The 25,561-nt window shown below is 36.4% G+C and overlaps 2 protein-coding genes across 2 annotated transcripts; both read right to left on the bottom strand.

Moving 5' to 3' along the window:
• LOC143259540 (uncharacterized) lies at positions 1-2,112 on the bottom strand. The gene is made up of 2 exons (XM_076522404.1): positions 2,020-2,112; positions 1-1,088 (listed from the first exon to the last, which is right to left on the bottom strand). Exons 1-2 carry the CDS (start codon positions 2,025-2,027, stop codon positions 224-226), a joined length of 873 nt encoding a protein of 290 aa, XP_076378519.1. The 5' UTR covers positions 2,028-2,112; the 3' UTR covers positions 1-223.
• Positions 2,113-11,702: 9,590 nt separating this feature from the next.
• On the bottom strand, positions 11,703-13,836 carry LOC143259542 (uncharacterized). The gene is made up of 2 exons (XM_076522411.1): positions 13,722-13,836; positions 11,703-12,790 (listed from the first exon to the last, which is right to left on the bottom strand). The coding sequence occupies exons 1-2, from the start codon at positions 13,727-13,729 to the stop codon at positions 11,926-11,928; spliced, it is 873 nt and encodes a 290-aa protein (XP_076378526.1). The 5' UTR covers positions 13,730-13,836; the 3' UTR covers positions 11,703-11,925.
• Between the last annotated feature and the right edge of the window lie 11,725 nt (positions 13,837-25,561).

The following is a 25,561-nucleotide window of genomic DNA, read 5'->3' on the forward strand; positions in this document are numbered from 1 at the left end:
GATAATAATTTTGAAGATAATAATTTCGAAGATAATAATTTCGAAGATGATCACAATGTCGAAGATAACAATTTCGAAGATGATAATTTCAAAATTAATAATTTCAAAGATAATTTCGAGGGTAATAATTGACAATTTCGGTCAAAATTATATTATCGTAATCGTGCTAAACACAAGTAAATACTAAATAAAATATAATTTTCTTGATATCGCGTTATCTTCTTTAAGAATCGTACAAGTTCTTTATTTTCTTGACTACTACAGTGAAGTCACGATGCTCATCCCCGATTCTCTCGCGGAACGATGCGTTATCCCAGCCAAAGTATTTGTAATTGATCCTTTTAAGGACCTTAAAGCGGCACCTCCTCGCGATGGTCTGCGCGTAATTGCAAGTCATGACGGCAGTCACTAACTTCGGTACGCCCAGGTAATGACGGATTATACTATCACCTCCAGTATCGGCTAATGGTACTTTCACATCTTCTCCACTACCCAGCGCATTGGCAACATCCACGGACAAGCACACTAAGCTCTCGCCAATATTTTGCTGCTGCATCTCCGGCAGCGTAGCCAGGAACATACACTCCATAATACAATCAATATCATAATATTCGAATAAATTTATCTGGTCGTTTATAGCAATCATCAAATCTAGGTAGGCATTGGCCGTCTGATGTTCACAATCTTCTCTGAAGCTCTCAAGCCAATTAATTTCAGGAGGATGCCTGATGATCGGGGGAAGTCGATCGTACGGTGGTTGCCCCCACAACCACCGCGGGTCAATTTCATCTCTTTTTATTTTCTTAATTTTATTGAGAACGACACCAACAACTTTCTGAGTCTTGACTTCGATTGCGACAAGGCTGACACCGTCTCTAGTAACTGCCAAACACACCTCCTCGAGCGCTTTGACGCTACAAGGATCCGATAACAGATTTATGCCTTTGCAGATGCTCTCGTTGGGGAAAAAGCTTTTCCTTATTACTTCCAATGCTCCCTCCAAAGTATTCTCCGTCAGAGACTCGAACTCGATTTCTCCACCATTTATGGAGCCCCACTGAATGCAGGATTCAGTTGTAGTTCTGGAACTGAACGAAAAGAAACAATTAATTAGTATGCACGTATCTTGCAGCTTCTGATGGCGTGTGGTATAGTAATATTAAACGGTATATTAAACGACGGAAGCTTTAATCGAATCAAGTTTGCAGAAACGTTTGGAGATACAGTAATGTCTCCCTAACTGACGCTCGGATTACGCACAGAAATGGACAATCTGGGAAGAGGAGACATTATTACTCGAGCCTCGCGGCTCGTTTTTATAGTTATCGGTGAATCGACAACTTTGTAGACGACTCGTTTTTATAAGCGAATAAATTGGAAATATTTATACGCCAGGATTAAACACATTTTTCCGTTCCGAGAAACTTGCAATTTCTCGATCCAACCGTTTCGAATGGCACGATGTTTCAATGCGCATACTTCTAAATTCATAATTTCGAAATTATCTGGTTTCTGTACTTTCTGATTTTTAAGATTCCAATTTCTGAATCGTCCGATTTTCAAATTGACGGTTTTTAAATTCTCTGATTTATAAATTTACAATTTCGAAGTCAGCTGATTTCTATATGATCTAATTTTTAAGATTTTAATTTCTAAATTCTTTGATTTATAAATTCACGATTTTTAAGTTCTCCGATTTCTAAATGTACATTTTTTAAATTATCTAGTATTTAAATGTTCTAATTTTCAAGATTTCAATTTACAAAAATTTGAACAATCGTATCTCCTCTACCCGACTTGTCCATCTTCGTGCACTATCCGAGCGTCAATTAGGGAGAATTCTCCGTATCCGGCCAAACTAGAGGTTGATTCGTGTCTCGATGAAAAATATATTTTATTTATAAATATTTAAATTCGTAAAAATAAATTGTTCTTTCTTATACCCGACACACGGAAAACATTAGTCAAAACAAGTGACTGAAGAATGTTCGCGGAAAAATATAGCAAAAATGTACGTACCATGCCATTTTAGTTCACTAAGAAATTGTCACTATACTTCACTGGGAAAATTAACTGAGAAAATTCGCCGAGGTCTTCGCACTGATCACTGCTGCACTGATCACAGAATGAGTGTTTCCGTTGACATCGGCAGGGTATTTATACTGTTCTTGCTAAAGGACAGAACGTCCTAATCAGCAAGGACGAACAATGACAAAAGGATACTACCGGAAAAAAGATGCGCCAGGTATGAAAACGTCTCCCGTGGAAAACCATTAGCCACCGCGGCCGGCTATCAGGTAAGCACATGTACCTGCGATGACCGGTCGTGTCATACGGATTTTGCAAGGATTGGCTCGTTCGGTTAAATTAAAAAAAAAAAAGAGAAGCGGCGGATTAGGCCGAGCCAGTGCAAATGAGTCAATGAAGGAACCATTGTAAACAGGCTCGCACCGAGCCTTGATGAAAATTATGATTTGCAAGGGAAAGCAGAACCTACCGGGACTAAACAGGGTCTGGTTATTTACGGTAAATAAATAATAACAATATCTTATTTTAAGTTTAACAATGTATAAATATGTTTAACGTTCAAAATAAGAAACGAGACTCCTATTTTATTTATTGTTATTATTAATAAACAAAATTATATGGATTAATAGAAAATATATTTCAAATGATATTTAAAATTTCATAACTGAAATTAAATGATTATTACAATTGACTAATTATGAAAATGATGTAAGTCCATTTAAAGCCAGCAAACATGTATTATTTTGATTAAATTACATATTGATAAATTAGTAGTATTTTATTTTTTTTGTACATAATATAACAGCTGTCTGTTGAAACGAACGACGTGATATTATTTCATGTAGTAAAATGATATAAATGCAATGCATATGCGACAAATGAACGCAAGTCGCTAGCTGAAATCTACACATGCATTCGACTGTGCACTAGCAAAAATCCCGAAAAGCTGTTATTGAAATTAATTTCTCAATGCCATAAATAAAGTTTTTATTTTCAAATAAAACTTTTTTTAATAATCGCTCTATTTGTCATAGCGTGTCATAGCGTATTGGGGATCTCAATTTTGTATCGCGCCTCGGGCACCAGTACGCATTAATCCGCCAATGCTTCGGAGGACTGTTCATTTCGCCCTTGCTGAAGAACAGAGAACCTCGTATTCGTCAAGGACGAACAATGCCGGCGAAAAAGATGCCGGGCATGAAAATGCCTCGCGAATACAACCCTTGGTCGCCGAGGCCGGCCATCAGCTATATGTATACAGTGACTCCCACTGATATTCGAACACTTTTCAAGGTGCTATTTTAACTTTTTTAAAATTAGAGTAGACGATTTGAATTTTTTTTTAGATCATAGAGGGACCTGTATAATAGATAATGTTACAATTTTGCTATTACATACTTGGAATGACAAAACGAAGTAAAAGACTCTCGTTGTTTAACTTTCTTATCTGAGGAAGCTACTTTTGATCACTTTTGGGCTAATTTTACCGATTTTTCGAACTTCGAGATATTTAACTAATAAATGTTCAATAAAATATATATAAATGATTTAAATGTACAGGGTGTTCCACAAATTATTCTAACAGCCGAAAATGAGGGGTAGCTGAGGTCATTTGAAGTAACTTTTTCCGTTGCGAAAATGCAATCTGCGTCTTTGTTTACGAGTTATTAACGGAAATCACTGCCCAATGGGAGGTGACGGCGCGAAGCTCGAGAGCCCGCAGAAAGAGGCTTTGACAGATGGTCGGGACGGACTCGAGCCGCGTTCGAAGTATTGAACAAATCACGAAGTGAGATCTTTCCGGATTTTTTTTTACAGTGATATTTTTAAGAAAAACGCTGTTCACCTTTACTTTAGAACGTCTGAAGAATATTTACTAATTTTTCGGACCCGAAATAGTAAGTAATTTAACCGTGACGGCCGTTTTAATTTTCTAGTGTGCATGACACCTTGTGTGTAACGTATGAAATTTTTAAACATGTGGTGTACAGTGAAGATTAACAAAGTACGTAAATGTGGTCAATGCACTATCCCCCACACATTTCCGTGCATAAAGTGGATTTTACAACTAAATGGGTGAGTATCTTATTGATAATATTCTTCATATTTCTCTAACAAACATATCCCTCACGTCCTTTAACACGATTATTATTTATTAAATTAGCTTTGAGAATCATTCGAGCCATTGCTGCATCAAATAACCGTACTAAAAACCATACAACATAAAAACAACGTTAAATACATAAATAACAATCGACGAATAAAACCTGGGAAATAGAAAAGAACGGACTAAAAATTCTACGAAAACGTTAAAATTTTCCAAAAGAAAGATACGTGGCGATCATATTTCACGGCATATTCTGGCCGCATGACGTACCGCCAAATTTCCAGAAGAATTCATGTTCGTCCCGATGCGCGCATCAACCAAAAAACTAATCTCGTTTCGAATGGAATCGAGCGAATTGTTTCACGTCGGGGAGAATGATTCTCGGCTGGCAGGGCGCGATGAATTTAAAGTTGATTTCGCATAAAACGCGTACAGGGTATCGCGAGAGCCGCCCGTATCTCGGCTACTGTCCCATTATTTCGCGGCAGCCATATTGGTTTCATGGGGGTCCACGGGGGTCCACGGGAGCTAGCGGGAAATCGAAAAATCGGTGACGATCGGCCGGCCACGGCCGGTTCGGTATCGGTGTTTCTATTACGCTCCTGTCCCGGTGCCGTTCGCGGAATCACGTTATTTTAATAGCGACAGTGGAACAAAAGACTGTATCGAACGGTCCTCTCGATTTGTGCACGCGTGCGTGCTGCGCATCGTGGGAAATCTGGTCGTTAAGCGGATAGGTTCGCGTCGATGACGGAAATATAGTCGCGATCCGCGTCGTAACCTACCGTTATCTCGATGGACCCTTAAATTATTCGGTTGATTGCTGTTGCCGCACCGCGGACGCGCTGGAACCCCGTTCGAATTTCCCGCCAATCGGCCGTGATCGCCGCGATGGGCGCGCAGAGCTCCAAAAGGTGAGCGAAACCACCCGCTCGAGGACACTTATTAGGCCGCGGTCACGCTTCCGGCCGTGATGATAACCGACGATGAATTTTATCTCGTAGATTCCGATTTCATTTACACGTCGCGAGACGATCTTTTCTCGATCTCGTTGTCGGTTCTTCGAAGATTTCAGTTTGAAACTCGAATTGCTGGGAGATGAGTTTCTTTCTCAACAGACAAATTATCGCGTTTGAGAATTTTTCCCGGTGTAACTTGTGACGCTAGAGGCACGAATTTTTCGTAGAACGATTCTGTAGACTCTCGCGATCGTAACCGTATATTTTTTTACTATATCATGGAGCAATAAACATTTTTAAATGACGCTCGAAAAATGCCAGACACCGCTGACGTACCATTTTAATGGGGACCGCCGTCCGATTGATTTTAAAAGCTAACCCTTTGCACTCTAATGGCGACTCTGAGGTGCCAACAAAATTTACCGCACTATAATTTCAAGCAATTTTTACGTTACTGAAGCTGCTTTTTTTTAAATGCAAATAAATAAAAATTATGGCTAATATTAGGAAATATATTTTGCTACCAATATTTTAGGGCATCGTTGGTCAGAATTAAAATTTTTCGTTGAAGATGGTCTCAAATTTTATTTCATTTTCAATTCATTAATAATTGATGATTATTTCATTGAAAATTCCATAGAAATCTTTAGAATACAAATTTCTTTTTACATATAAATAAATATAAATTTGAAATGATTATGTCTAAAAATATAGCAGCAATTTTCTATCAAAAAGAATGCTTTCGTGGCCTTGCGGCTCGTTTTTGTAGTTGTTGACAATCGTTAACTATAAAAACGAGCCGCAAAGCTCGAATAATTCTATCTCCTCTTCCCAAATTGTCCATTTTTTTGTTTCTAAGCTGAGCATCAATTAGGGAAAATTTACTGTACACATAACAATTCCATACTTGATATATAAGGAAATTCATTTATTTAATAATAAGAAAGTTATGTATCTAATGTATCAAGAATGAAAAAAGTAATTGAAATAATTTTTAATTAGTTATTTAATATTTTCGGGGTGATTTTTATTAAAATTGTATAATTGGTATAACTGCGGAATCGAATGATGCGTGAGCAGTGAAAATCAATGTATTCAATGATCGGATGCTGCATGAGAAGTGAGAGGCGATTGAAATTGTTATTTACATATGTCGAGAATATAGTGCGTGAAATTAGCGTAAATATTCGCGTGTATATTTTAATTTTTTGTATAATCAATTGACAATATAAATTGATGAAATTTGATTATCAACAGTATACAACAATTCTGAAAATTCTTCGACATTTTGCTTTTATTGAAATTCCTTAATAACATATCATTTAATATCATCGAAATTCAAATTGCTGTAAATTTTCGCATTAGCATTGCTGAAATTAAAATTCGTATTAATCTAACATTAACTGGTGTCGTTCAAATTGTAATTGCTATAAAATTAACATAAGCTATGTGGTCTGGCTAGAACTTACTATTGTTATAATTTATATTATTTACTATTATAAATTGATAAAATATGATTATCAACAATGTTGAACAATATAAAATTCTTATGATATTTCAATTTTTATTTTAAATTTCGTTCGAAGAATCGCTGTTCCTGTCAACAACCAAACTTCGTCTGAGGAATAATTACCCTTCCACAAAATTTAACTATTCCGATCCCTTCATTATCAAGTTTTTAATATTCGTATAGCCTCGGGCTATTTATAAATTTCTCGGAGAAAAAATTTTACAGTTTCTCCGACGTAATTAACCCCTTGCAATACGATTTCTTTCATTGTCATGTTGATTAGCATACTCTGTCGTTAATAGATTCTACACGAGACAGAAAATTTATATTTGTTACATTATATGACTGCATTGTTTTAAATGACAACATATTCAATTTTTATTGTAACATATTTTTGAACATTTAGTACATATCGAATATATATCATTCGAGCAAGGAGGGGATAGTTTCACCCTTAAAAATATAAACGAAGGAAAGAAATTTAATTTTTTAATATCTTTAAATTTTTATCTTAAATTTTTTTAATATCTGGTGCAATTTTAAAAATATGGAAGTTCTATCTCAAAGAAAATAAAAAGGGGTGCAAAATCTAATTTTCGCTGGAAGTAATTTCTTAATATCCAATAAAATTGTAGAAATATTTATGCAGAGAGGGAAACACCTACAAGATACCTTATTTATTCAGGAGGTAGTTTCGTACTACGAAAAATAAAAACATTTAATTTTCACTGCAAATATTTTGTTAATATACGGTTAAATTTCAGAAATAAACATGGAGATATGGTAATGTCTAGACATCGTTATTAAGGGGGTAGTTTCACCCTGAAAAAGGTAAGAATGGCGTGAAAAATTTAATTTTTGTTATAAACATTTTTTTAATGTCAAAACAATTTTGAAAACACATAAAGAAATAGAGTAAAATATACATATCGCAATTAAAAACGGGCTATTCCGCTCTAAAAAAAAATAGGAAAAGGGGATAAAAAGTACAAATTTTATTATACACATTATTTTAATATTTGATAAATTTGCTGAATATACAAGAAAATGGAATAACATCAGGATGTCGTTGTTAAAGGGGCAGTTTCACAGTGCAGAAAATAAAAAGGAGATGAAAATTTTGTTCAGGAGCAATTAAAATTATGAAATAAAATTGTCCGACATTCGTACCGGCGATTCTCGTCAACCACCGCTAAAAATCATTGAAAAATCGTAAATTATCCGTCGCGAAGAGTGCTCTTATTATCCGTCTTATTATCCGTCGACGACGAGCCAGAACTAGCGTAATCGTCTAACTCCCGCGAAATTTGCCCTAATCGCGATTATCTGAAGCTCTAGTGACTCCGTGTCATTGTTACAAGTGCGCCAACGATATTTCACCAAGTTCTAATTTGCTGGATCAACCGAAACTTGCTGGACCAATTGAATTTCGGCGGCTGGGGGTCGCGCGAACATGATAATCACATTTCCGATTCGGCGCGAATATTTTTGGCTCTGTGCACTGCCGGCACTACACCATAAATCGCACGAAACGAAAAATGGTTCGATGGAACTCGAGCGATAAGCGAAAATGGAACATTGTTAGTCGTTTTTCAAATTCGCGTGCTTCTAATAAGTTCGAAACGTTTCTCCGGCGTACGAAATCACCGTGATTCTGTGGAACGAAGTATTCCCTTTCCAACGAGTCCAAGAACGTTGGTCTGCGATGTTTTGTTGCAAATTTATAGCAGTTTTGAAAAAAAGTGTCCAAGATTAGTGTGATTTCTGAGGTCGTGGAATTCTAGGCGAACATTTTTTAGGGTGGTGTTCTTCGACTCATTTTAAAAGTCCAATTTTCCAGTTTCGTAGCATCTTAATTCTTCTGTTTAATAAATTTTATTTCGTTAATACCCTGCACTGTAAATACAAATGTTTGCGTCTTGTCGATTTCTCATATTCGCATACGTCTGAGTGGTTCAAAAAATTGTTTGGTTCACAATTATTTTAACCAACGAAGTCTCCCCTTTCGAATGAGCCCGAAAATATTGATCTATGATTTTTGTTTGCCATCGTATAGCACCTTGGATTCTCTTCCGAATGAAATCCTGAAATTCAAAATATCGTAACTTTGTTAACAAAAAAAACTATAAAATGGTGTCCTTAGATACATTTCAAAGGGTGAAATCTTAGCTTTCGCGCCGTTTGGATTATTCAGTATTAGTGCCTTTGTATCTTTAAGACCCCCCATTCTAAGTAGAGATGGTAATTTTTTGGTTATTTTCAAATTCACATTTCTCTCATAATTTAAACTTTTCATAGCGATTGAAATGACTATGATCTGATAGAATGAAGTCTCCTCTTTCCATTGGGACCAAAAACAGTGATCTACGAGCTTTCCTTGCCATTTTCTGCCATTTTACACCATTTTATGCTACTTTATGCCATTTTATGCTATTTTATATCATTTTATGCCATTTTCTGTCTACGGAAATTATTCAAAATTCAAGCAATGGATTTTCAAAAACATGTAATTCGCTATCCTCTCTACAATGATTGCAACTCTGTTACATAACGAATCTATTAGAGGCTGAGCAAAGCCGCTAATAGGATTCACGTCTGCATGCAATTCTGTTAAAGGGGTTTAATTGATTATTTTAGTTGCAGTCTGTTAATATCCGTTTTAACACGAGACCGCAAGCTTCTGTTAATCCATTAGATCGCGACGCGGATCGGAAATTACAGTGAGAACGCAGCAGTCAATCGGATGTGTAAACCACTTTGATTATTCCTCTATTGTGACTACATATCCGTATTTACAAACTTCCCTTTCCATTTATCATCGTATTATATTCATAAAATTCTGAACATTTCTTTATCGTTGCGTCAATATTTATTTTCAAAGAAATTTTAAAACATACTGCAATCATATTTTCGAACCTCGAACGTCATATTTCGTTACATAAAATCAGTTACGATCTTCGGATTACGGCGGAACATTTTATTTAAAAAATCGACGTGATTGAAACAGCGCAGTTGCAAAATTTGTTATCAATGAAGCAGACTGAGAAATTATTAATTGCTCAAGAATTTGTATACATTTGTCTACGACAAATGATATAAATTATTAACATTATATTTACAATGAATTATGAACAATTTTATTACAGCAACAATTGTTGACAATATATTTACAATGAATTACAAACAATTTTATCACAACAACAGTTGTTAACAAGCCACAATTATTAACAGCGAGAACTTTGTATAATTATGATATTTGCAAATTTTGAAAGCGTACGTTGCTAAACAGTAATTGTCGATTTTGGGTTAGCTTTCGTCATAGAGCATTTTTTAGGCGATAAATTCGTTCCCAATCCTGTTCTTTTAATAATAATCTACGGAAAGTAAGATCAATTGTTAATAATGGCAATCCAAATTCGGTCATATTATAGAATATTGTATTGTATGTCGCGATCGACGTAGACAATTTGTATTTAACACGACCAAGCTGTGGATAATAACACTAGATAATAACAATAGCTAATAACGAAAAGAAAAGTGCTAATCGTGCGAACCGTTCGGTTTCCCTTTGGAGCGGCTTCGCGGATTGAATCCATTGAATCTAAATCGTCTAAACAAACTGCAGTCAACCGAATTGTTACTGCTAATCAAATCGGACGCACCAAAACCGCCGTCGCGCCGGTGTAAATGAAATTCAACGTGGCAGGCGAATTGGATCGGAATTATACGTTTCTAATTCCGCGTGTACGCGGGACATTACCAAGGTTCGATTAACCGCTGGCTAGTTCGAACGTGAAAACGACAAATCTCCGGACAGTGTTAATAACGGCGTCGTTTAAACCACTCTACAATAATCCATAGATCGCCGATTGGAATACAAATCGTTCCGAAATAACAGTCAAGATACCGCATTTCAAAAATCGAAGAATTTAGAAATCGGAATCATAAAAATTAAAACATTTAGGAATCGGATGACTCAAAAATTCTAAATTTAGAAATCAAATGACACAAAAATCGTGAATTTGAAAATCAAAGCATTTCTAAATTGAAATCTTAAAAATCAAATAACATAAAAATCGTGAATTTAAAAATCGAAGAATTTATAAATTGAAATCTTAAAAATCAGGAAATTTAGAAACCAAATGATTTCAAAGTTGTTAATTTAGATATCAGAAGACTTAAAAATCGTGAATTTGTAAATCGGACAATTCAGAAATTGAAATCTTAAAAATCGGAAACTACAGAAACCAGATAATTTCGAAATTGTGAATTTAGAAGTATGCGCATTGAAACATCGTACCTTTCAAAACGGCTGGATCGAGAAACTGCAAGTTTCTCGGAAAGGAAGAATGTGTTTAATCCCGGCGTATAAATATTTCCAATTTGTTTCTACGGCGGCATCGTTCCGCTGATATTTCACAGAAAAAGATGTTGGTTCCGAAGGAACGGACGCGACTTATTCATCACGACCATGAATAATAATCAGAAAAGAATAACTGCGATTCCGTGCGAACTTTATGAATTCCGGAATTCTCAGCGATTTGCTTTATTTATTTTACGTCGGCGTTGCGCCGCAACAATGCAAATGTTGATGCAAATGCGCGAGTGCCTGATCTCCGCTCCTTCATGAAGTGGCTTAAACGACGAGTAACCAGGCAGAAAAGTATAAATTTCATTGTTTTATTTCTACACTTTTCATTGATAAGTCGATTGATAAATCGACGAGATTCCAATAGCAATGCATAGCGAATATATTTTGGTCAATTGGTGTTATTTTAATCATTTCGATGATAATTCTAAAGATAATAATTTCAAGGATAATAATTTCAAGGATAATAATTTCAAGGATAATAATTTCAAGGATAATAATTTCAAGGATAATAATTTCAAGGATAATAATTTCAAGCATAATAATTTCAAGAATAATAATTTCGAGAACTATATTTCCAAAGATAACAATTTCGGAGATAACACTTTCTAGAATACCAATTTCAAAGATAATAATTTCTAGGATAACAATTTCAAAGATAATAATTTCTAGGATAACAATTTCAAAGATAATTATTTCTAGGATCACTTAGAAGATAATAATTTCGAAGATAATAATTTTGAAGATAATAATTTCGAAGATAATAATTTCGAAGATGATCACAATGTCGAAGATAACAATTTCGAAGATGATAATTTCAAAATTAATAATTTCAAAGATAATTTCGAGGGTAATAATTGACAATTTCGGTCAAAATTATATTATCGTAATCGTGCTAAACACAAGTAAATACTAAATAAAATATAATTTTCTTGATATCGCGTTATCTTCTTTAAGAATCGTACAAGTTCTTTATTTTCTTGACTACTACAGTGAAGTCACGATGCTCATCCCCGATTCTCTCGCGGAACGATGCGTTATCCCAGCCAAAGTATTTGTAATTGATCCTTTTAAGGACCTTAAAGCGGCACCTCCTCGCGATGGTCTGCGCGTAATTGCAAGTCATGACGGCAGTCACTAACTTCGGTACGCCCAGGTAATGACGGATTATACTATCACCTCCAGTATCGGCTAATGGTACTTTCACATCTTCTCCACTACCCAGCGCATTGGCAACATCCACGGACAAGCACACTAAGCTCTCGCCAATATTTTGCTGCTGCATCTCCGGCAGCGTAGCCAGGAACATACACTCCATAATACAATCAATATCATAATATTCGAATAAATTTATCTGGTCGTTTATAGCAATCATCAAATCTAGGTAGGCATTGGCCGTCTGATGTTCACAATCTTCTCTGAAGCTCTCAAGCCAATTTATTTCAGGAGGATGCCTGATGATCGGGGGAAGTCGATCGTACGGTGGTTGCCCCCACAACCACCGCGGGTCAATTTCATCTCTTTTTATTTTCTTAATTTTATTGAGAACGACACCAACAACTTTCTGAGTCTTGACTTCGATTGCGACAAGGCTGACACCGTCTCTAGTAACTGCCAAACACACCTCCTCGAGCGCTTTGACGCTACAAGGATCCGATAACAGATTTATGCCTTTGCAGATGCTCTCGTTGGGGAAAAAGCTTTTCCTTATTACTTCTAATGCTCCCTCCAAAGTATTCTCCGTCAGAGACTCGAACTCGATTTCTCCACCATTTATGGAGCCCCACTGAATGCAGGATTCAGTTGTAGTTCTGGAACTGAACGAAAAGAAACAATTAATTAGTATGCACGTATCTTGCAGCTTCTGATGGCGTGTGGTATAGTAATATTAAACGGTATATTAAACGACGGAAGCTTTAATCGAATCAAGTTTGCAGAAACGTTTGGAGATACAGTAATGTCTCCCTAACTGACGCTCGGATTACGCACAGAAATGGACAATCTGGGAAGAGGAGACACGATTACTCGAGCCTCGCGGCTCGTTTTTATAGTTATCGGTGAATCGACAACTTTGTAGACGACTCGTTTTTATAAGCGAATAAATTGGAAATATTTATACGCCAGGATTAAACACATTTTTCCGTTCCGAGAAACTTGCAATTTCTCGATCCAACCGTTTCGAATGGCACGATGTTTCAATGCGCATACTTCTAAATTCATAATTTCGAAATTATCTGGTTTCTGTAGTTTCTGATTTTTAAGATTCCAATTTCTGAATCATCCGATTTTCAAATTGACGGTTTTTAAATTCTCTGATTTATAAATTTACAATTTCGAAGTCAGCTGATTTCTATATGATCTAATTTTTAAGATTTCAATCTCTAAATTCTTTGATTTACAAATTCACGATTTTTAAGTTCTCCGATTTCTAAATGTACATTTTTTAAATTATCTAATATTTAAATGTTCTAATTTTCAAGATTTCAATTTACAAAAATTTGAATAATCGTATCTCCTCTTCCCGACTTGTCCATCTTCGTGCACTATCCGAGCATCAATTAGGGAGAATTCTCCGTATCCGGCCAAACTAGAGGTTGATTCGTGTCTCGATGAAAAATATATTTTATTTATAAATATTTAAATTCGTAAAAATAAATTGTTCTTTCTTATACCCGACACACGGAAAACATTAGTCAAAACAAGTGACTGAAGAATGTTCGCGGAAAAATATGGCAAAAATGTACGTACCATGCCATTTTAGTTCACTAAGAAATTGTCACTATGCTTCACTGGGAAAATTAACTGAGAAAATTCGCCGAAGTCTTCGCACTGATCACTGCTGTTTGCTGATTGCTGATTGTTGCTGCACTGATCACAGAATGAGTGTTTCCGTTGACATCGGCAGGCTATTTATACTGTCCTTGCTAAAGGACAGAACGTCCCAATCAGCAAGGACGAACAATGACAAAAGGATACTACCGGAAAAGATGCGCCAGGTATGAAAACGTCTCCCGTGGAAAACCATTAGCCACCGCGGCCGGCTATCAGGTAAGCACATGTACCTGCGATGACCGGTCGTGTCATACGGATTTTGCAAGGATTGGCTCGTTCGGTTAAATTAAAAAAAATAAAAGAGAAGCGGCGGATTAGGCCGAGCCAGTGCAAATGAGTCAATGAAGGAACCATTGTAAACAGGCTCGCACCGAGCCTTGATGAAAATTATGATTTGCAAGGGAAAGCAGAACCTACCGGGACTAAACAGGGTCTGGTTATTTACGGTAAATAAATAATAACAATATCTTATTTTAAGTTTAACAATGTATAAATATGTTTGACGTTCAAAATAAGAAACGAGACTCCTATTTTATTTATTGTTATTATTAATAAACAAAATTATATGGATTAATAGAAAATATATTTCAAATGATATTTAAAATTTCATAACTGAAATTAAATGATTATTACAATTGACTAATTATGAAAATGATGTAAGTCCATTTAAAGCCAGCAAACATGTATTATTTTGATTAAATTACATATTGATAAATTAGTAGTATTTTATTTTTTTTGTACATAATATAACAGCTGTCTGTTGAAACGAACGACGTGATATTATTTCATGTAGTAAAATGATATAAATGCAATGCATATGCGACAAATGAACGCAAGTCGCTAGCTGAAATCTACACATGCATTCGACTGTGCACTAGCAAAAGTCCCGAAAAGCTGTTATTGAAATTAATTTCTCAATGCCATAAATAAAGTTTTTATTTTCAAATAAAACTTTTTTTAATAATCGCTCTATTTGTCATAGCGTGTCATAGCGTATTAGGGATCTCAATTTTGTATCGCGTCTCGGGCACCAGTACGCATTAATCCGCCAATGCTTCGGAGGGCTGTTCATTTCGCCCTTGCTGAAGAACAGAGAACCTCGTATGCGTCAAGGACGAACAATGCCGGCGAAAAAGATACCGGGCGTGAAAATGCCTCGCGAATACAACCCTTGGTCGCTGAGGCCGGCCATCAGCTATATGTATACAGTGACTTCCACTGATATTCGAACACTTTTCAAGGCGCAATTTAACTTTTTTAAAATTAGAGTAGACGATTTGAATTTTTTTTTAGATAATAGAGGGACCTGTATAATAGACAATGTTACAATTTTGCTATTACATACTTAGAATGACAAAACAAAGTAAAAGTCTCTCGTTGTTTAACTTTCTTATCTGAGGAAGCTATTTTTGATCACTTTTGGGCTAATTTTGCCGATTTTTCGAACTTCGAGATATTTAATTAATGAATGTTTAATAAAATATTTATAAATAATTTCAATATATATCATTAGTTAATTATATTTATTAATAATGACAAAATCTATAAATTTCGAATACTTCTTTTGAAATATGAAAGTTAATTATTTAATAATAAAAAAGGATGTTTATATTATGAAATCTAACGAAAATGTAAAAAATGCGTCTTGTAGATCTCGGTAAGTTATGCGCATGCTGAAAATTTCATTGAAATCGTTTAACGCAATGGTAAGTTACAAGCGTTAAAAGATTGTAAAAATTGCAAATTTCTCATACTTATTGATCAAAAGTGTAAAAGGTCGGAACAAAACTGCGATTTTTGCGATCATTAATTATTTACAGCTCGTACGAAGGTCAACCGATTTCAGTGAAATTTTTAACATGTACATAACTTATCATTATCTAAATAATAAATGTATAATTATAATTATTAATGTTATATAAATAATAAATTAAATTTTTCAAAATAAAAAAAACACTATTTTCAAAATTAACCATTGAGAAACGATTAAGATTTCCGAATGATTCAATTTGTATTGCGCTTGTCCTCCCGATGATGAATTGTAGACAATATCGATCTATCCGTGGGAAGCAGTATTTTCGTGAAAACATTACTCTCCCTTATACATTTTAGTATTTTACAGTATTATATATCGCCCGCAGTCGTTTGCCAAAAGTAGAGTCGGTGGCGAGTTTTCGTCGAGTCCCTCATTTCTTTCTGCTTCCTACGAGACAAAACGCTTTTCTGATTTATTACCTGCTACGGTTAATCCTTGGCATCCGCAGATATTTTCGATGTAACGATCAGACGCAACCATAAATTCGGGTCTACTCACGCGAAAACGGACACCGTTCGGAGTACTGTTTCGGATTTTGTTTAAATGTGACTACGTTGTAGCTTCTAGCGACTACGAACATATTTCACAAAATCTTAAAAATTTTCTAAATTTCCCCTTTGACAGGCCCGTGAAACAAAGTCGGACGTTAAGTTAATTATAATAATAAAATGGAATTTATAATAAAATGAAATATAATAATATAATAATTTTACCGAAAACGATTTCTAAAATGCCATTTTTATAATAATTTATTAACACTTATTGGACAAAATTAAATTGTATTTAACAAAATTATTGAATTAAATTAACGAAAATTGTTTATAGTTATATAATTATTATTATTATTGAAAATTAAATCATTTAATTAAAGAAAATTATTCGAATGCTTTAGTTGCTAATTTAAAAAATCGTCAACTTCTCATGTTGTTTCGAAAATCTTTAAAAAATTAGTGTTTTCCTCAAGGTTGTTATTATCATTAAATATATTTTGCTACGTATTTTCCTAGAATTAAACAGTTTAAACAAACATCAGATATTAATGATTATAAAATTGAATACCTGGAACAATTTTTAAAAAGTTACTCCAACTCGAGAAATTTTTCTATAAAAAAAGGTCAGAGTCTCGTGTTTTTTTCCAAAAAATTCTTAAAAATTGCTTAAAAATTAGTATTAAGCTCAATGTTGTCGTGGACAAGAAATATTAATATTTTCTTGCAAATGTAAAAATACGCTCGCTCCAGATAAAAAATTGTTTAAACAATCACTTCATACAATTATAAAATTGATCACCCGTGATGCTCGTCGAGCCATTGCTGCATCAAAAAACCGTACTAAGAACCATACAACATAAAAACAACATTAAATACATAAACAACAATCGACGAATAAAACCTGGGAAATCGTAAAGAACGGACTAAAAATTCTACGAAAACGTTAAAATTTTCCAAAAGAAAGATACGTGGCGATCATATTTCACGGCATATTCTGGCCGCATGACGTACCGCCAAATTTCCAGAAGAATTCATGTTCGTCTCGGTGCGCGCATCAACCAAAAAACTAATCTCGTTTCGAATGGAATCGAGCGAATTGTTTCACGTCGGGGAGAATGATTCTCGGCTGGCGGGGCGCGATGAATTTAAAGTTGATTTCGCATAAAACGCGCACAGGGTATCGCGAGAGAGCCGCCCTACTGTCCCATTATTTCCCGGCGGCCATATTGGTTTCATGGGGGTCCACGGGGGTCCATGGGAGCTAGCGGGAAATCGTAAAATCGGTGACGATCGGCCGGCCGCGGCCGGTTCGGTATCGGTGTTTCTATTACGCTCCTGTCCCGGTGTCGTTCGCGGAATCACGTTATTTTAACAGCGACAGTGGGACAAAAGACTGTATCGAACGGTCCTCTCGATTTGTGCACGCGTGCGTGCTGCGCATCGTGGGAAATCTGGTCGTTAAGCGAATAGGTTCGCATCGATGACGGAAATACAGACGCGACCCGCGTCGTAACCTACCGTTATCTCGATGGACCCTTAAATTATTCGGTTGATTGCTGTTGCCGCACCGCGGACGCGCTGGAACCCCGTTCGAATTTCCCGCCAATCGGCCGTGATCGCCGCGATGGGCGCGCAGAGCTCCAAGAGGTGAGCGAAACCACCCGCTCGAGGACACTTATTAGGCCGCGGTCACGCTTCCGGCCGTGATGATAACCGACGATGAATTTTATCTCGTAGATTCCGATCTCATTTACACGTCGCGAGACGATCTTTTCTCGATCTCGTTGTCGGTTCTTCGAAGATTTCAGTTTGAAACTCGAATTGCTGGGAGATGAGTTTCTTTTTCAGCAGACAAATTATCGCGTTTGAGAATTTTTCCCGGTGTAACTTGTGACGCTAGAGGCACGAATTTTTCGTAGAACGATTCTGTAGACTCTCGTGATCGTAACCGTATATTTTTTTACTATATCATGGAGCAATAAACATTTTTAAATGACGCTCGAAGAATGCCAGACACCGCTGACGTACGATTGATTTTAAAAACTAACCCTTTGCACTCGAATGGCGACTCCGAGGCGCCAACAAAATTTACCGTACCGCTACCAATATTTTAGGGCATCGTTGGTCAGAATTAAAATTTTTCGTTGAAGATGGCCTCAATTTTTATTTCATTTTCAATTCATTAATAATTGATGATTATTTCATTGAAAATTCCATAGAAATCTTTAGAATACAAATTTATTTTTACATATAAATAAATATAAATTTGAAATGATTATGTCTAAAAATATAGCAGCAATTTTCTTCCAAAAAAAATGCTTTCGTGGCCTTGCGGCTCGCTTTTATAGTTGGTGACGATCGTTAACTATAAAAACGAGCCGCAAAGCTCGAATAATTGTATCTCTTCTTCCCAAATTGTCCATTTTTTTGTTTCTAAGCTGAGCATCAATTAGGGAGAATTTACTGTACCTATTACGGAACGCTTTTCAGAGGGTATAATATTATCATCGATTTTACGACGATTAAAAATGTTATTGTTGAATATTTATACTACTGTTCGATGAATTGATGTTTGTAGATAAGATTATACATTTTGGAATATTTATTTAATACTAGATTTTTAGACAAAAAACAGCTGTTTTAAATGAGTTTATAAAAGTAACAATAAGACGTTTATTCTGATTCTCAACAAGTGTTATTGTAACATTTGCCGTAATCGTAAATTAAAAAATTGGTGACACGCCATTTTAACGGGTTCCGTAAATCTAATGTTAATATGAATAAAAAATAGTCGGAATAATGCTTTATTATTCGGAATAATGCTTTATTTTTTAAAGTGTTTTATTCCAAAAAATTAAGGTCACCTTCATTTTCTTAAATTGCATCTTATATTTTTTACTTCATATCATTGTAGCTTGTGCCAAGACGAATCCAACGATATGTTACACCATGTCCTACGGACAACCTTGAGGCACAAAAAATGCGATCAACGAAGTGATATGTTGTCATTGAAAACTGTGTTACGTCAAGGTCATCCGAAGGTCGTGGTATAACAGGTCATCGAATTCGTCTTGTGCAACTTAAAAAAAAAATGAAGATGACCTTGATTTCTTTACGTAAAATATTTCTTTCCGAAGCTTTTTATATCGCAATCCGTAGCCGGCTAAAAACCGAGTAACATTTGTTCGAAACGTTTATTTGTTAGACCGCCGGAGATGCTGGAAAAAATCGTGGCAACGGTTACGTGGAACACCCTGTACACGCTGAAAATTTCATTGAAATCGGTCGATTGAAATTGGCTATATAAAACGGTTCCAAGTGGGAAGACAGCCTAAGTCCTCCCCCAGCATCGCCGCGAATCCCGTGGACGTCGCGTCATAAAATAATTAACGGGCGCGCCCGGTTCGGATGGCTCGTCAACTTGCAAAAAGTCCTCTATTAGTGCCCGGTACGCGGCTGAATTTTTCAAAGCGGCGCGCCGCTCGGAAACGGTTCCTCACAGGAGAATCCATCCGATAAAGCCGCGCCGGTGTGCATAAGCGATCAATGATTCAGCGACGCTTTAACCCTGATAGATTTTTCATACGGCCCCCGTAAAAAGCTAAGCTGACCGACCATCAGGAGATTAGAACCTCGAGAATCCTCTTCCTATAACCCCCGGGATTCTTCTCGTCTCTTATGGAGAGGGGGGGAGGAACGGCTGCCGAGTCAAACGGGGGGTTGAACGTAGCCAGATACTAATTCTAGGTGGAAAAACCGATATCGCGCTCGCGCGTGGATGGGCCATCGATCGCAAATGGCCGGCCGTCATTCGAAACTCTTTAACAATCGTTCCCGGGAGAGGATCGCGGATGATAGATCGCCGGGTGCTCGGTCTTTGCCGGCTGACAGCGGTCCTACGGTGCTATCTGCTCGATTCCGAAGAGCCTCTCCGTCGCTTTCCGAGGCCAGACAGCCGTGACGCGTTATGAGCCAGACTGGTGACACCGCGGTTTTATGGATTGAGATCGAACGTCTCGATCTAGGGACCGCGCTCTTATTGAGAGATTGTGTCGCGTGGGCGTTACGTCCTTAGACCGTATATACATGTATAGTAGTGTCTCTCTTCCTGGCGCGACTTAGGTATGCCACTTCTGACACCGAGATATTGCGCGACCCTGTAATTTATCGATTTTCTCGCTATGCGAGTCGGTGAACACGTGTGCTGCGGCACGCGCCCCGGCTCCTTTGACTCGAATTCCCGGAAGACAGCTCATAATACAATGACATAGATTTGTTTTAATTTTAACATTTTAATACTGATTTTTTTTTAACATATTGCTGATGGATTTCTGATTCAAATGAGACCAAACGTGATATAGTTTGGACAGATATTTGTGTTGCCAATAGAATCAAAGACGATAGACGTTGCGCGTAATGCGCTGCCAAGATGCACGTGGTGTGCGATGGTGAAAAGTTTAGGCAATGATGTTTATTTGATTCTCCCAAAAAATTCAAATTTGTCGCTTTAAATGCTATTTTCCGATGGTTTGGTACAATCGATCAGATGCAAATTGGTGCGCTGCTGTCACAGTTTTCGCAGGTACGAAGGGTGGTCAGAGAGTTCGCGATCGCTGGTACCACCCTGGCTATGGCAATCGGGATGCGTCGCGTAGTCACCGGGTACACCTAAAATACTAAAACTTTCACCTTTTCACAATAAAATAATTTCGTTCTTTCGGATCTTCTTCCTGAATACGGAAGGAAACCGAAACAGATTTCCAGCTTTGCAATGAGACTGAACAACATTTATTTACTTGATACTTAATCTGTAATTCATTTTATTTTAGTAAATTACGTAATAAATAAAATACGTCGTTATAACAAGGTGGTGTTTTTCCTCTATTTTCTAATAACAAATAATGTAAAAAAAAACATTAATTTGTAAATAATTCATATTCAAATTGGCTGCAAATTTTTACCATTGTATATGAATACGTATGTACTTATTTATTTAATTTATCCTTGCTCAAAAGATATAATTTTAATGCCTCCATAAGGTGTTGTATGTAAGGTGGTTCTCTTTTACTGTAAGATGTCAATAACTTAAGGGCCGCATGTAATTTATTGTGGTTGTTTGGTTTATTTTGCAGTTCTGTTTTTTCGTTTTCGTTCCTTCTTTCTTCCTCCTCACAGTCTAATAAAAATTGTGTGGCATGTATCAGGGTGCATTGCTCTCCTGTAATTGCACTCATTATCTCTGGCCAATCAGGTTCAAACTCTCCCATGTGTGATTGAATTGGAGGGCCAGCAGGATTATTATTATGTAGCAGTTTATTCCATGCATTTTTTATGTTCTTTGTTGTAACTTTGAACCACGAATCCGATAAAATGTCGATACAGGTTTTTAATGTGTAATCGTCATAAAATTCATTTATTCCTTGATCATATGTTAAAACAAGTTGCAAAAGCTTGTGCCGGAAAATTCTTTTTATTTTTCCTATGATCCCTTGATCCATTGGTTCCAGGACAAATGCTGTATTAGATGGTAAATATATAATTTTAAAATCTTCCTCTTCTTGTAGCGAAATTTTGTAGGCTTCGCAATCATTTAACATCATTTTACTTTCTCCGATATTTGTTTTTCCTCCTGATATTGTTTTACTGATGGTTTGAAATGGTTTTCAAATCAATCTGAAAATAACGTTCTACTCATCCGTGCATTTGACTGCGATTTAAAAATTACAGGTAATGAAAGTACATGTTTCAAAGCTCTTAGCTTTTTATATTTATAAATTACAATAGGCATAATCCTATGTGTGCCTAACGCATTTGCACATACGCCAATTGTAATTCTATCTTTCTTCGCCCCATGTCCACTAAGACTTTTTGTTGAATGACACAATGACACAAGAAACGAAGAATAGAAATTGATTGACCAGTGACGCGATGAAAGGGGATGTAAAAGTGACGTAGCACGCAGTGCCGCAGGTAGCAAGAAACCCTGGACGGGCGACCGAAGCGGTGCGTGCTAATGACCCTATAATAAAAAATGCTGCCGATGAGGCGTGCATCACTCGAAAATGCAGAAATGACTTTATTGCCGGAAAGAAGACGGCTCGAAAAAATCATCAACTTCGAAACTGCAATTGTTCCGCGTTAAAAGTATTACAAAAGCTATCTATATTAATAAAGCATACGCGACTCGACCGCTCGACCCAACACCGTCGGGACATAAGCATACAATAGATTCCGAAAATTACCAATAGTAAAATTAACAATAGTATCTAATTATCCGAAAAGCCGTTATTTCCTGCCTGTAAGGTAATGAGAGTACATGTTTCAAAGCTCTTAGGTTTTTATATTTATAAATTACAATAGGCATAATCTTATGTGTGCCTAACGCATTTGCACATAAGCCAATTGTAATTCTATCTTTTTTCGCCTCATGTCCATTAAGACTTGTTGTTCCGCGTTAAAAGTATATAGAAGCTATCTATAGTAATAAAGCATACGCGGCTCGATCGCTCGACCCAACACCGTCCCTACCATACAATAGATTCCGAAAATTACCAAACGACTCCATCTGTACTGCAAGCGTCTTTCCACAAACAAATAAGCGACCGTAATAATAGTATCTAATTATCCGAAAAGCCGTTATTTCCTGCCTGTAATATTTCCTTCAACGCTGCCTACATCTGGTCGCCAAAATTCTCTCACCGTCACGTATTCCCATTACCTTCTGCACAACACCAATTACCTAATTACCCACTTTCTCCCCAGTCTTATTACCTGCGACGGTCAACCTTCGAGACACGCGGATTCTTCGCGAGATTCACTCGCAGGTACGATTCATACCTGCAAGTGACTGTTAGTTCGGGGCGGTCACCTTTTTGTTTTTCTTATGATCCCTTGATCCATTGGTTCCAGATCAGATACTGTATTAGGTGATAAATATATAAATATATAATATAAATATATCAAAACGACTGCCTCTCTTTCTAGATCCGGAAAACTTGAAAAAACATTGAATCCGAGTGTCTCATTGAAAACTTCATGCCCCTAACGAATCTTCTTAAAAAACAAAACAGAAAACGAACGGACGGATACTAACCAGACATCAACGCGTAAAAAATTCGGTCAAGACTCCGTCGATAGTCTCACCATCAACTCAATTCATTCTAAGCCAAGTACAGTTAGTCACCCTAGCGTTAAAAATTGTTATGTTATGTTAAAATATAGTGTTATTGATATCAGCCAATGTTAAAACCATTCTTTATCAACTTACCATCCGTATCACTCGAAAGAGTCATAGGGAATCGCGTAGACTCGGTGTCATACACGATTGAATCAGAGACTTACGACCTCCGTAGATCTAACAGTTCACTGTTCGATCTCGCCGGGAACGTTCTTCTCTAGCCAGTGTTCTTGTTGGAAGTGCTTTCCATACAAGTCCACTTTCGTCCATATTGTAAACATTTTCCAAACTTATATTTTCTTCCTCTACCATCTTTTCAAAATCGATTATAAAAGCATTTGCTGCATCCTGATCAACACTAGCTTTCTCCCTGTCTATGTTTGATAAGCGTATGCCATGTTGTCTCTTAATCTTGTTAACCACCCATGACTCGCTTTAAATCCCGAATATGACGGAAAATTTTCTCTTAATTTCGCCACCTTGTCTAATATAAGAGCATCGGTTATACGGTCGCCAAGTATCCCTCTTTGTACGAACCATGATAATAATTCTTTATTTAGTATCTCGTAATAATGTAGCTTTACTATTTTTCGTCGCTGAAGTTCGCGTTTATTTTTGTTTCCAATCGCATTCATTTTTGTAGCATCATGTGAATGCGTTGAATTGTTCTAATGCCAACGCCATAATTTTTTCCAATATTTTTAATTGACAGTCCTGTTTCTCGAAGATCTTTCAAAGCGTTCAAGCGTTGCTGCAGGTTTAATGACGTATATTTTTTTGTCGATGCCATAATATTAATAGTAAAGCTATGTGTATGTAATTTAGAGTGTAAAACGATTTTAAAAAACGATATTAATTGTCACAATTTAGATATCACTAATTACACTGTCCGACAAGATTGTGACACTCCCTGAACAAGAATCCGAAAACCGAATTGCTCCATCACCCTCAGTTTTTTAAATAAACGAACTTTTGTAAGAACCCAAAATTTTCGACGAAATTAGAAAGTTCTAATTAGTGTTAAAAGATAGAGGAGAGTTTCCCGAATATAATGGCATGCAATTTATTAATTGTTTTTGGTCCTAAATAACAATAAATTAATGTGAAAATTTAAAAAAGTGTCGACGTGAGCAGTTTCTGCGCAATATTTTTGTATTTTTACGAAAAGTTTTTTGTTCGGCACGAAAACTCTACCCAGGATCGGATTCTGTAGACATTTCTGAAGAAGAAACGGCCCGGTAAAAGCGTCGGAACGATATACATTTCGAGTAGATCGAGAAAATGTTCGACGGCAACATGTACAAGACGTTTTGCCGCCATGAGCTTCGTTGCTCGCTTCTCTCTGTCTGACAGGGCCGAAGCTACGCGTAATCAACACCGATGGAGTGATCCAATGGAGCATCCACTTTTCGTAAATAATATTTGAGTTTTGTTTAGTACTTCAATGTTCTGTTTTTTTTTTTACATATTTCTGTGGATAATAATCACCAAACTGTGTTATATTTCACACAAAAAATCACACCAGAGTATTTGGAGTTGGTAACTCCTCTATCTTTCAACACCAATTAGAACTTTCTAACGTTTTTACTTTTCTTGCAATACCTCATTTTTGTCGAAAATTTTGGGTTTTTACAAAAGTTCGTTTATTTAAAAAACTGAGGGTGATGGAGTAATTCGGTTTAAGGATTCTTGTTCAGGGAGTGAAGCTCTACAAGAATTTCATAGTGGCTATAGGAACCCAAAAATCGTGTCGGACAGTGTAAAAGTATGCCAAGTCTGCCCAAAGTATGCCAAATTTATAAAATTATATGCTTATCCATCGCTCGAAATTAATTTATATAAAAGTCACAAAATATATAGGAGCCTACTACCTTTCTTAGCTTAATTTTGCGAAATTGTTTAAATATTTCGTAATAGCGATACCTTCCATTTAATAAATTATTTAAACAACGATGAGAATAGAAACTGAAAAGAATTAATGGCCGGGGAGTGTGTTAAAATCGTATCAAATGTTCGAGTCATTATTAAAAGTACGGCTGTTCGTTGTTTAATCAATGACGTAATTGTAGCAAGTATGAACGTAATGAGATAAATTAAATGGCGTGTAATTATTTCACGTGGAAAGCCGCCGAACCGAAAAGCGTAATTTAAAATAAATAGAGGGACCGAAGATTTAAATATTGGTGAGGAAACTTCCGATGGGGAATTAAATTAGCTCGTAGGAAATTTATTACAGGGAGTTGTTGGCTAATTAGCCGGCTGAACAACGTGA

Source organism: Megalopta genalis, chromosome 5 (genome assembly GCF_051020955.1).
Source record: "Megalopta genalis isolate 19385.01 chromosome 5, iyMegGena1_principal, whole genome shotgun sequence".
NCBI lineage: Eukaryota > Metazoa > Arthropoda > Insecta > Hymenoptera > Halictidae > Megalopta > Megalopta genalis.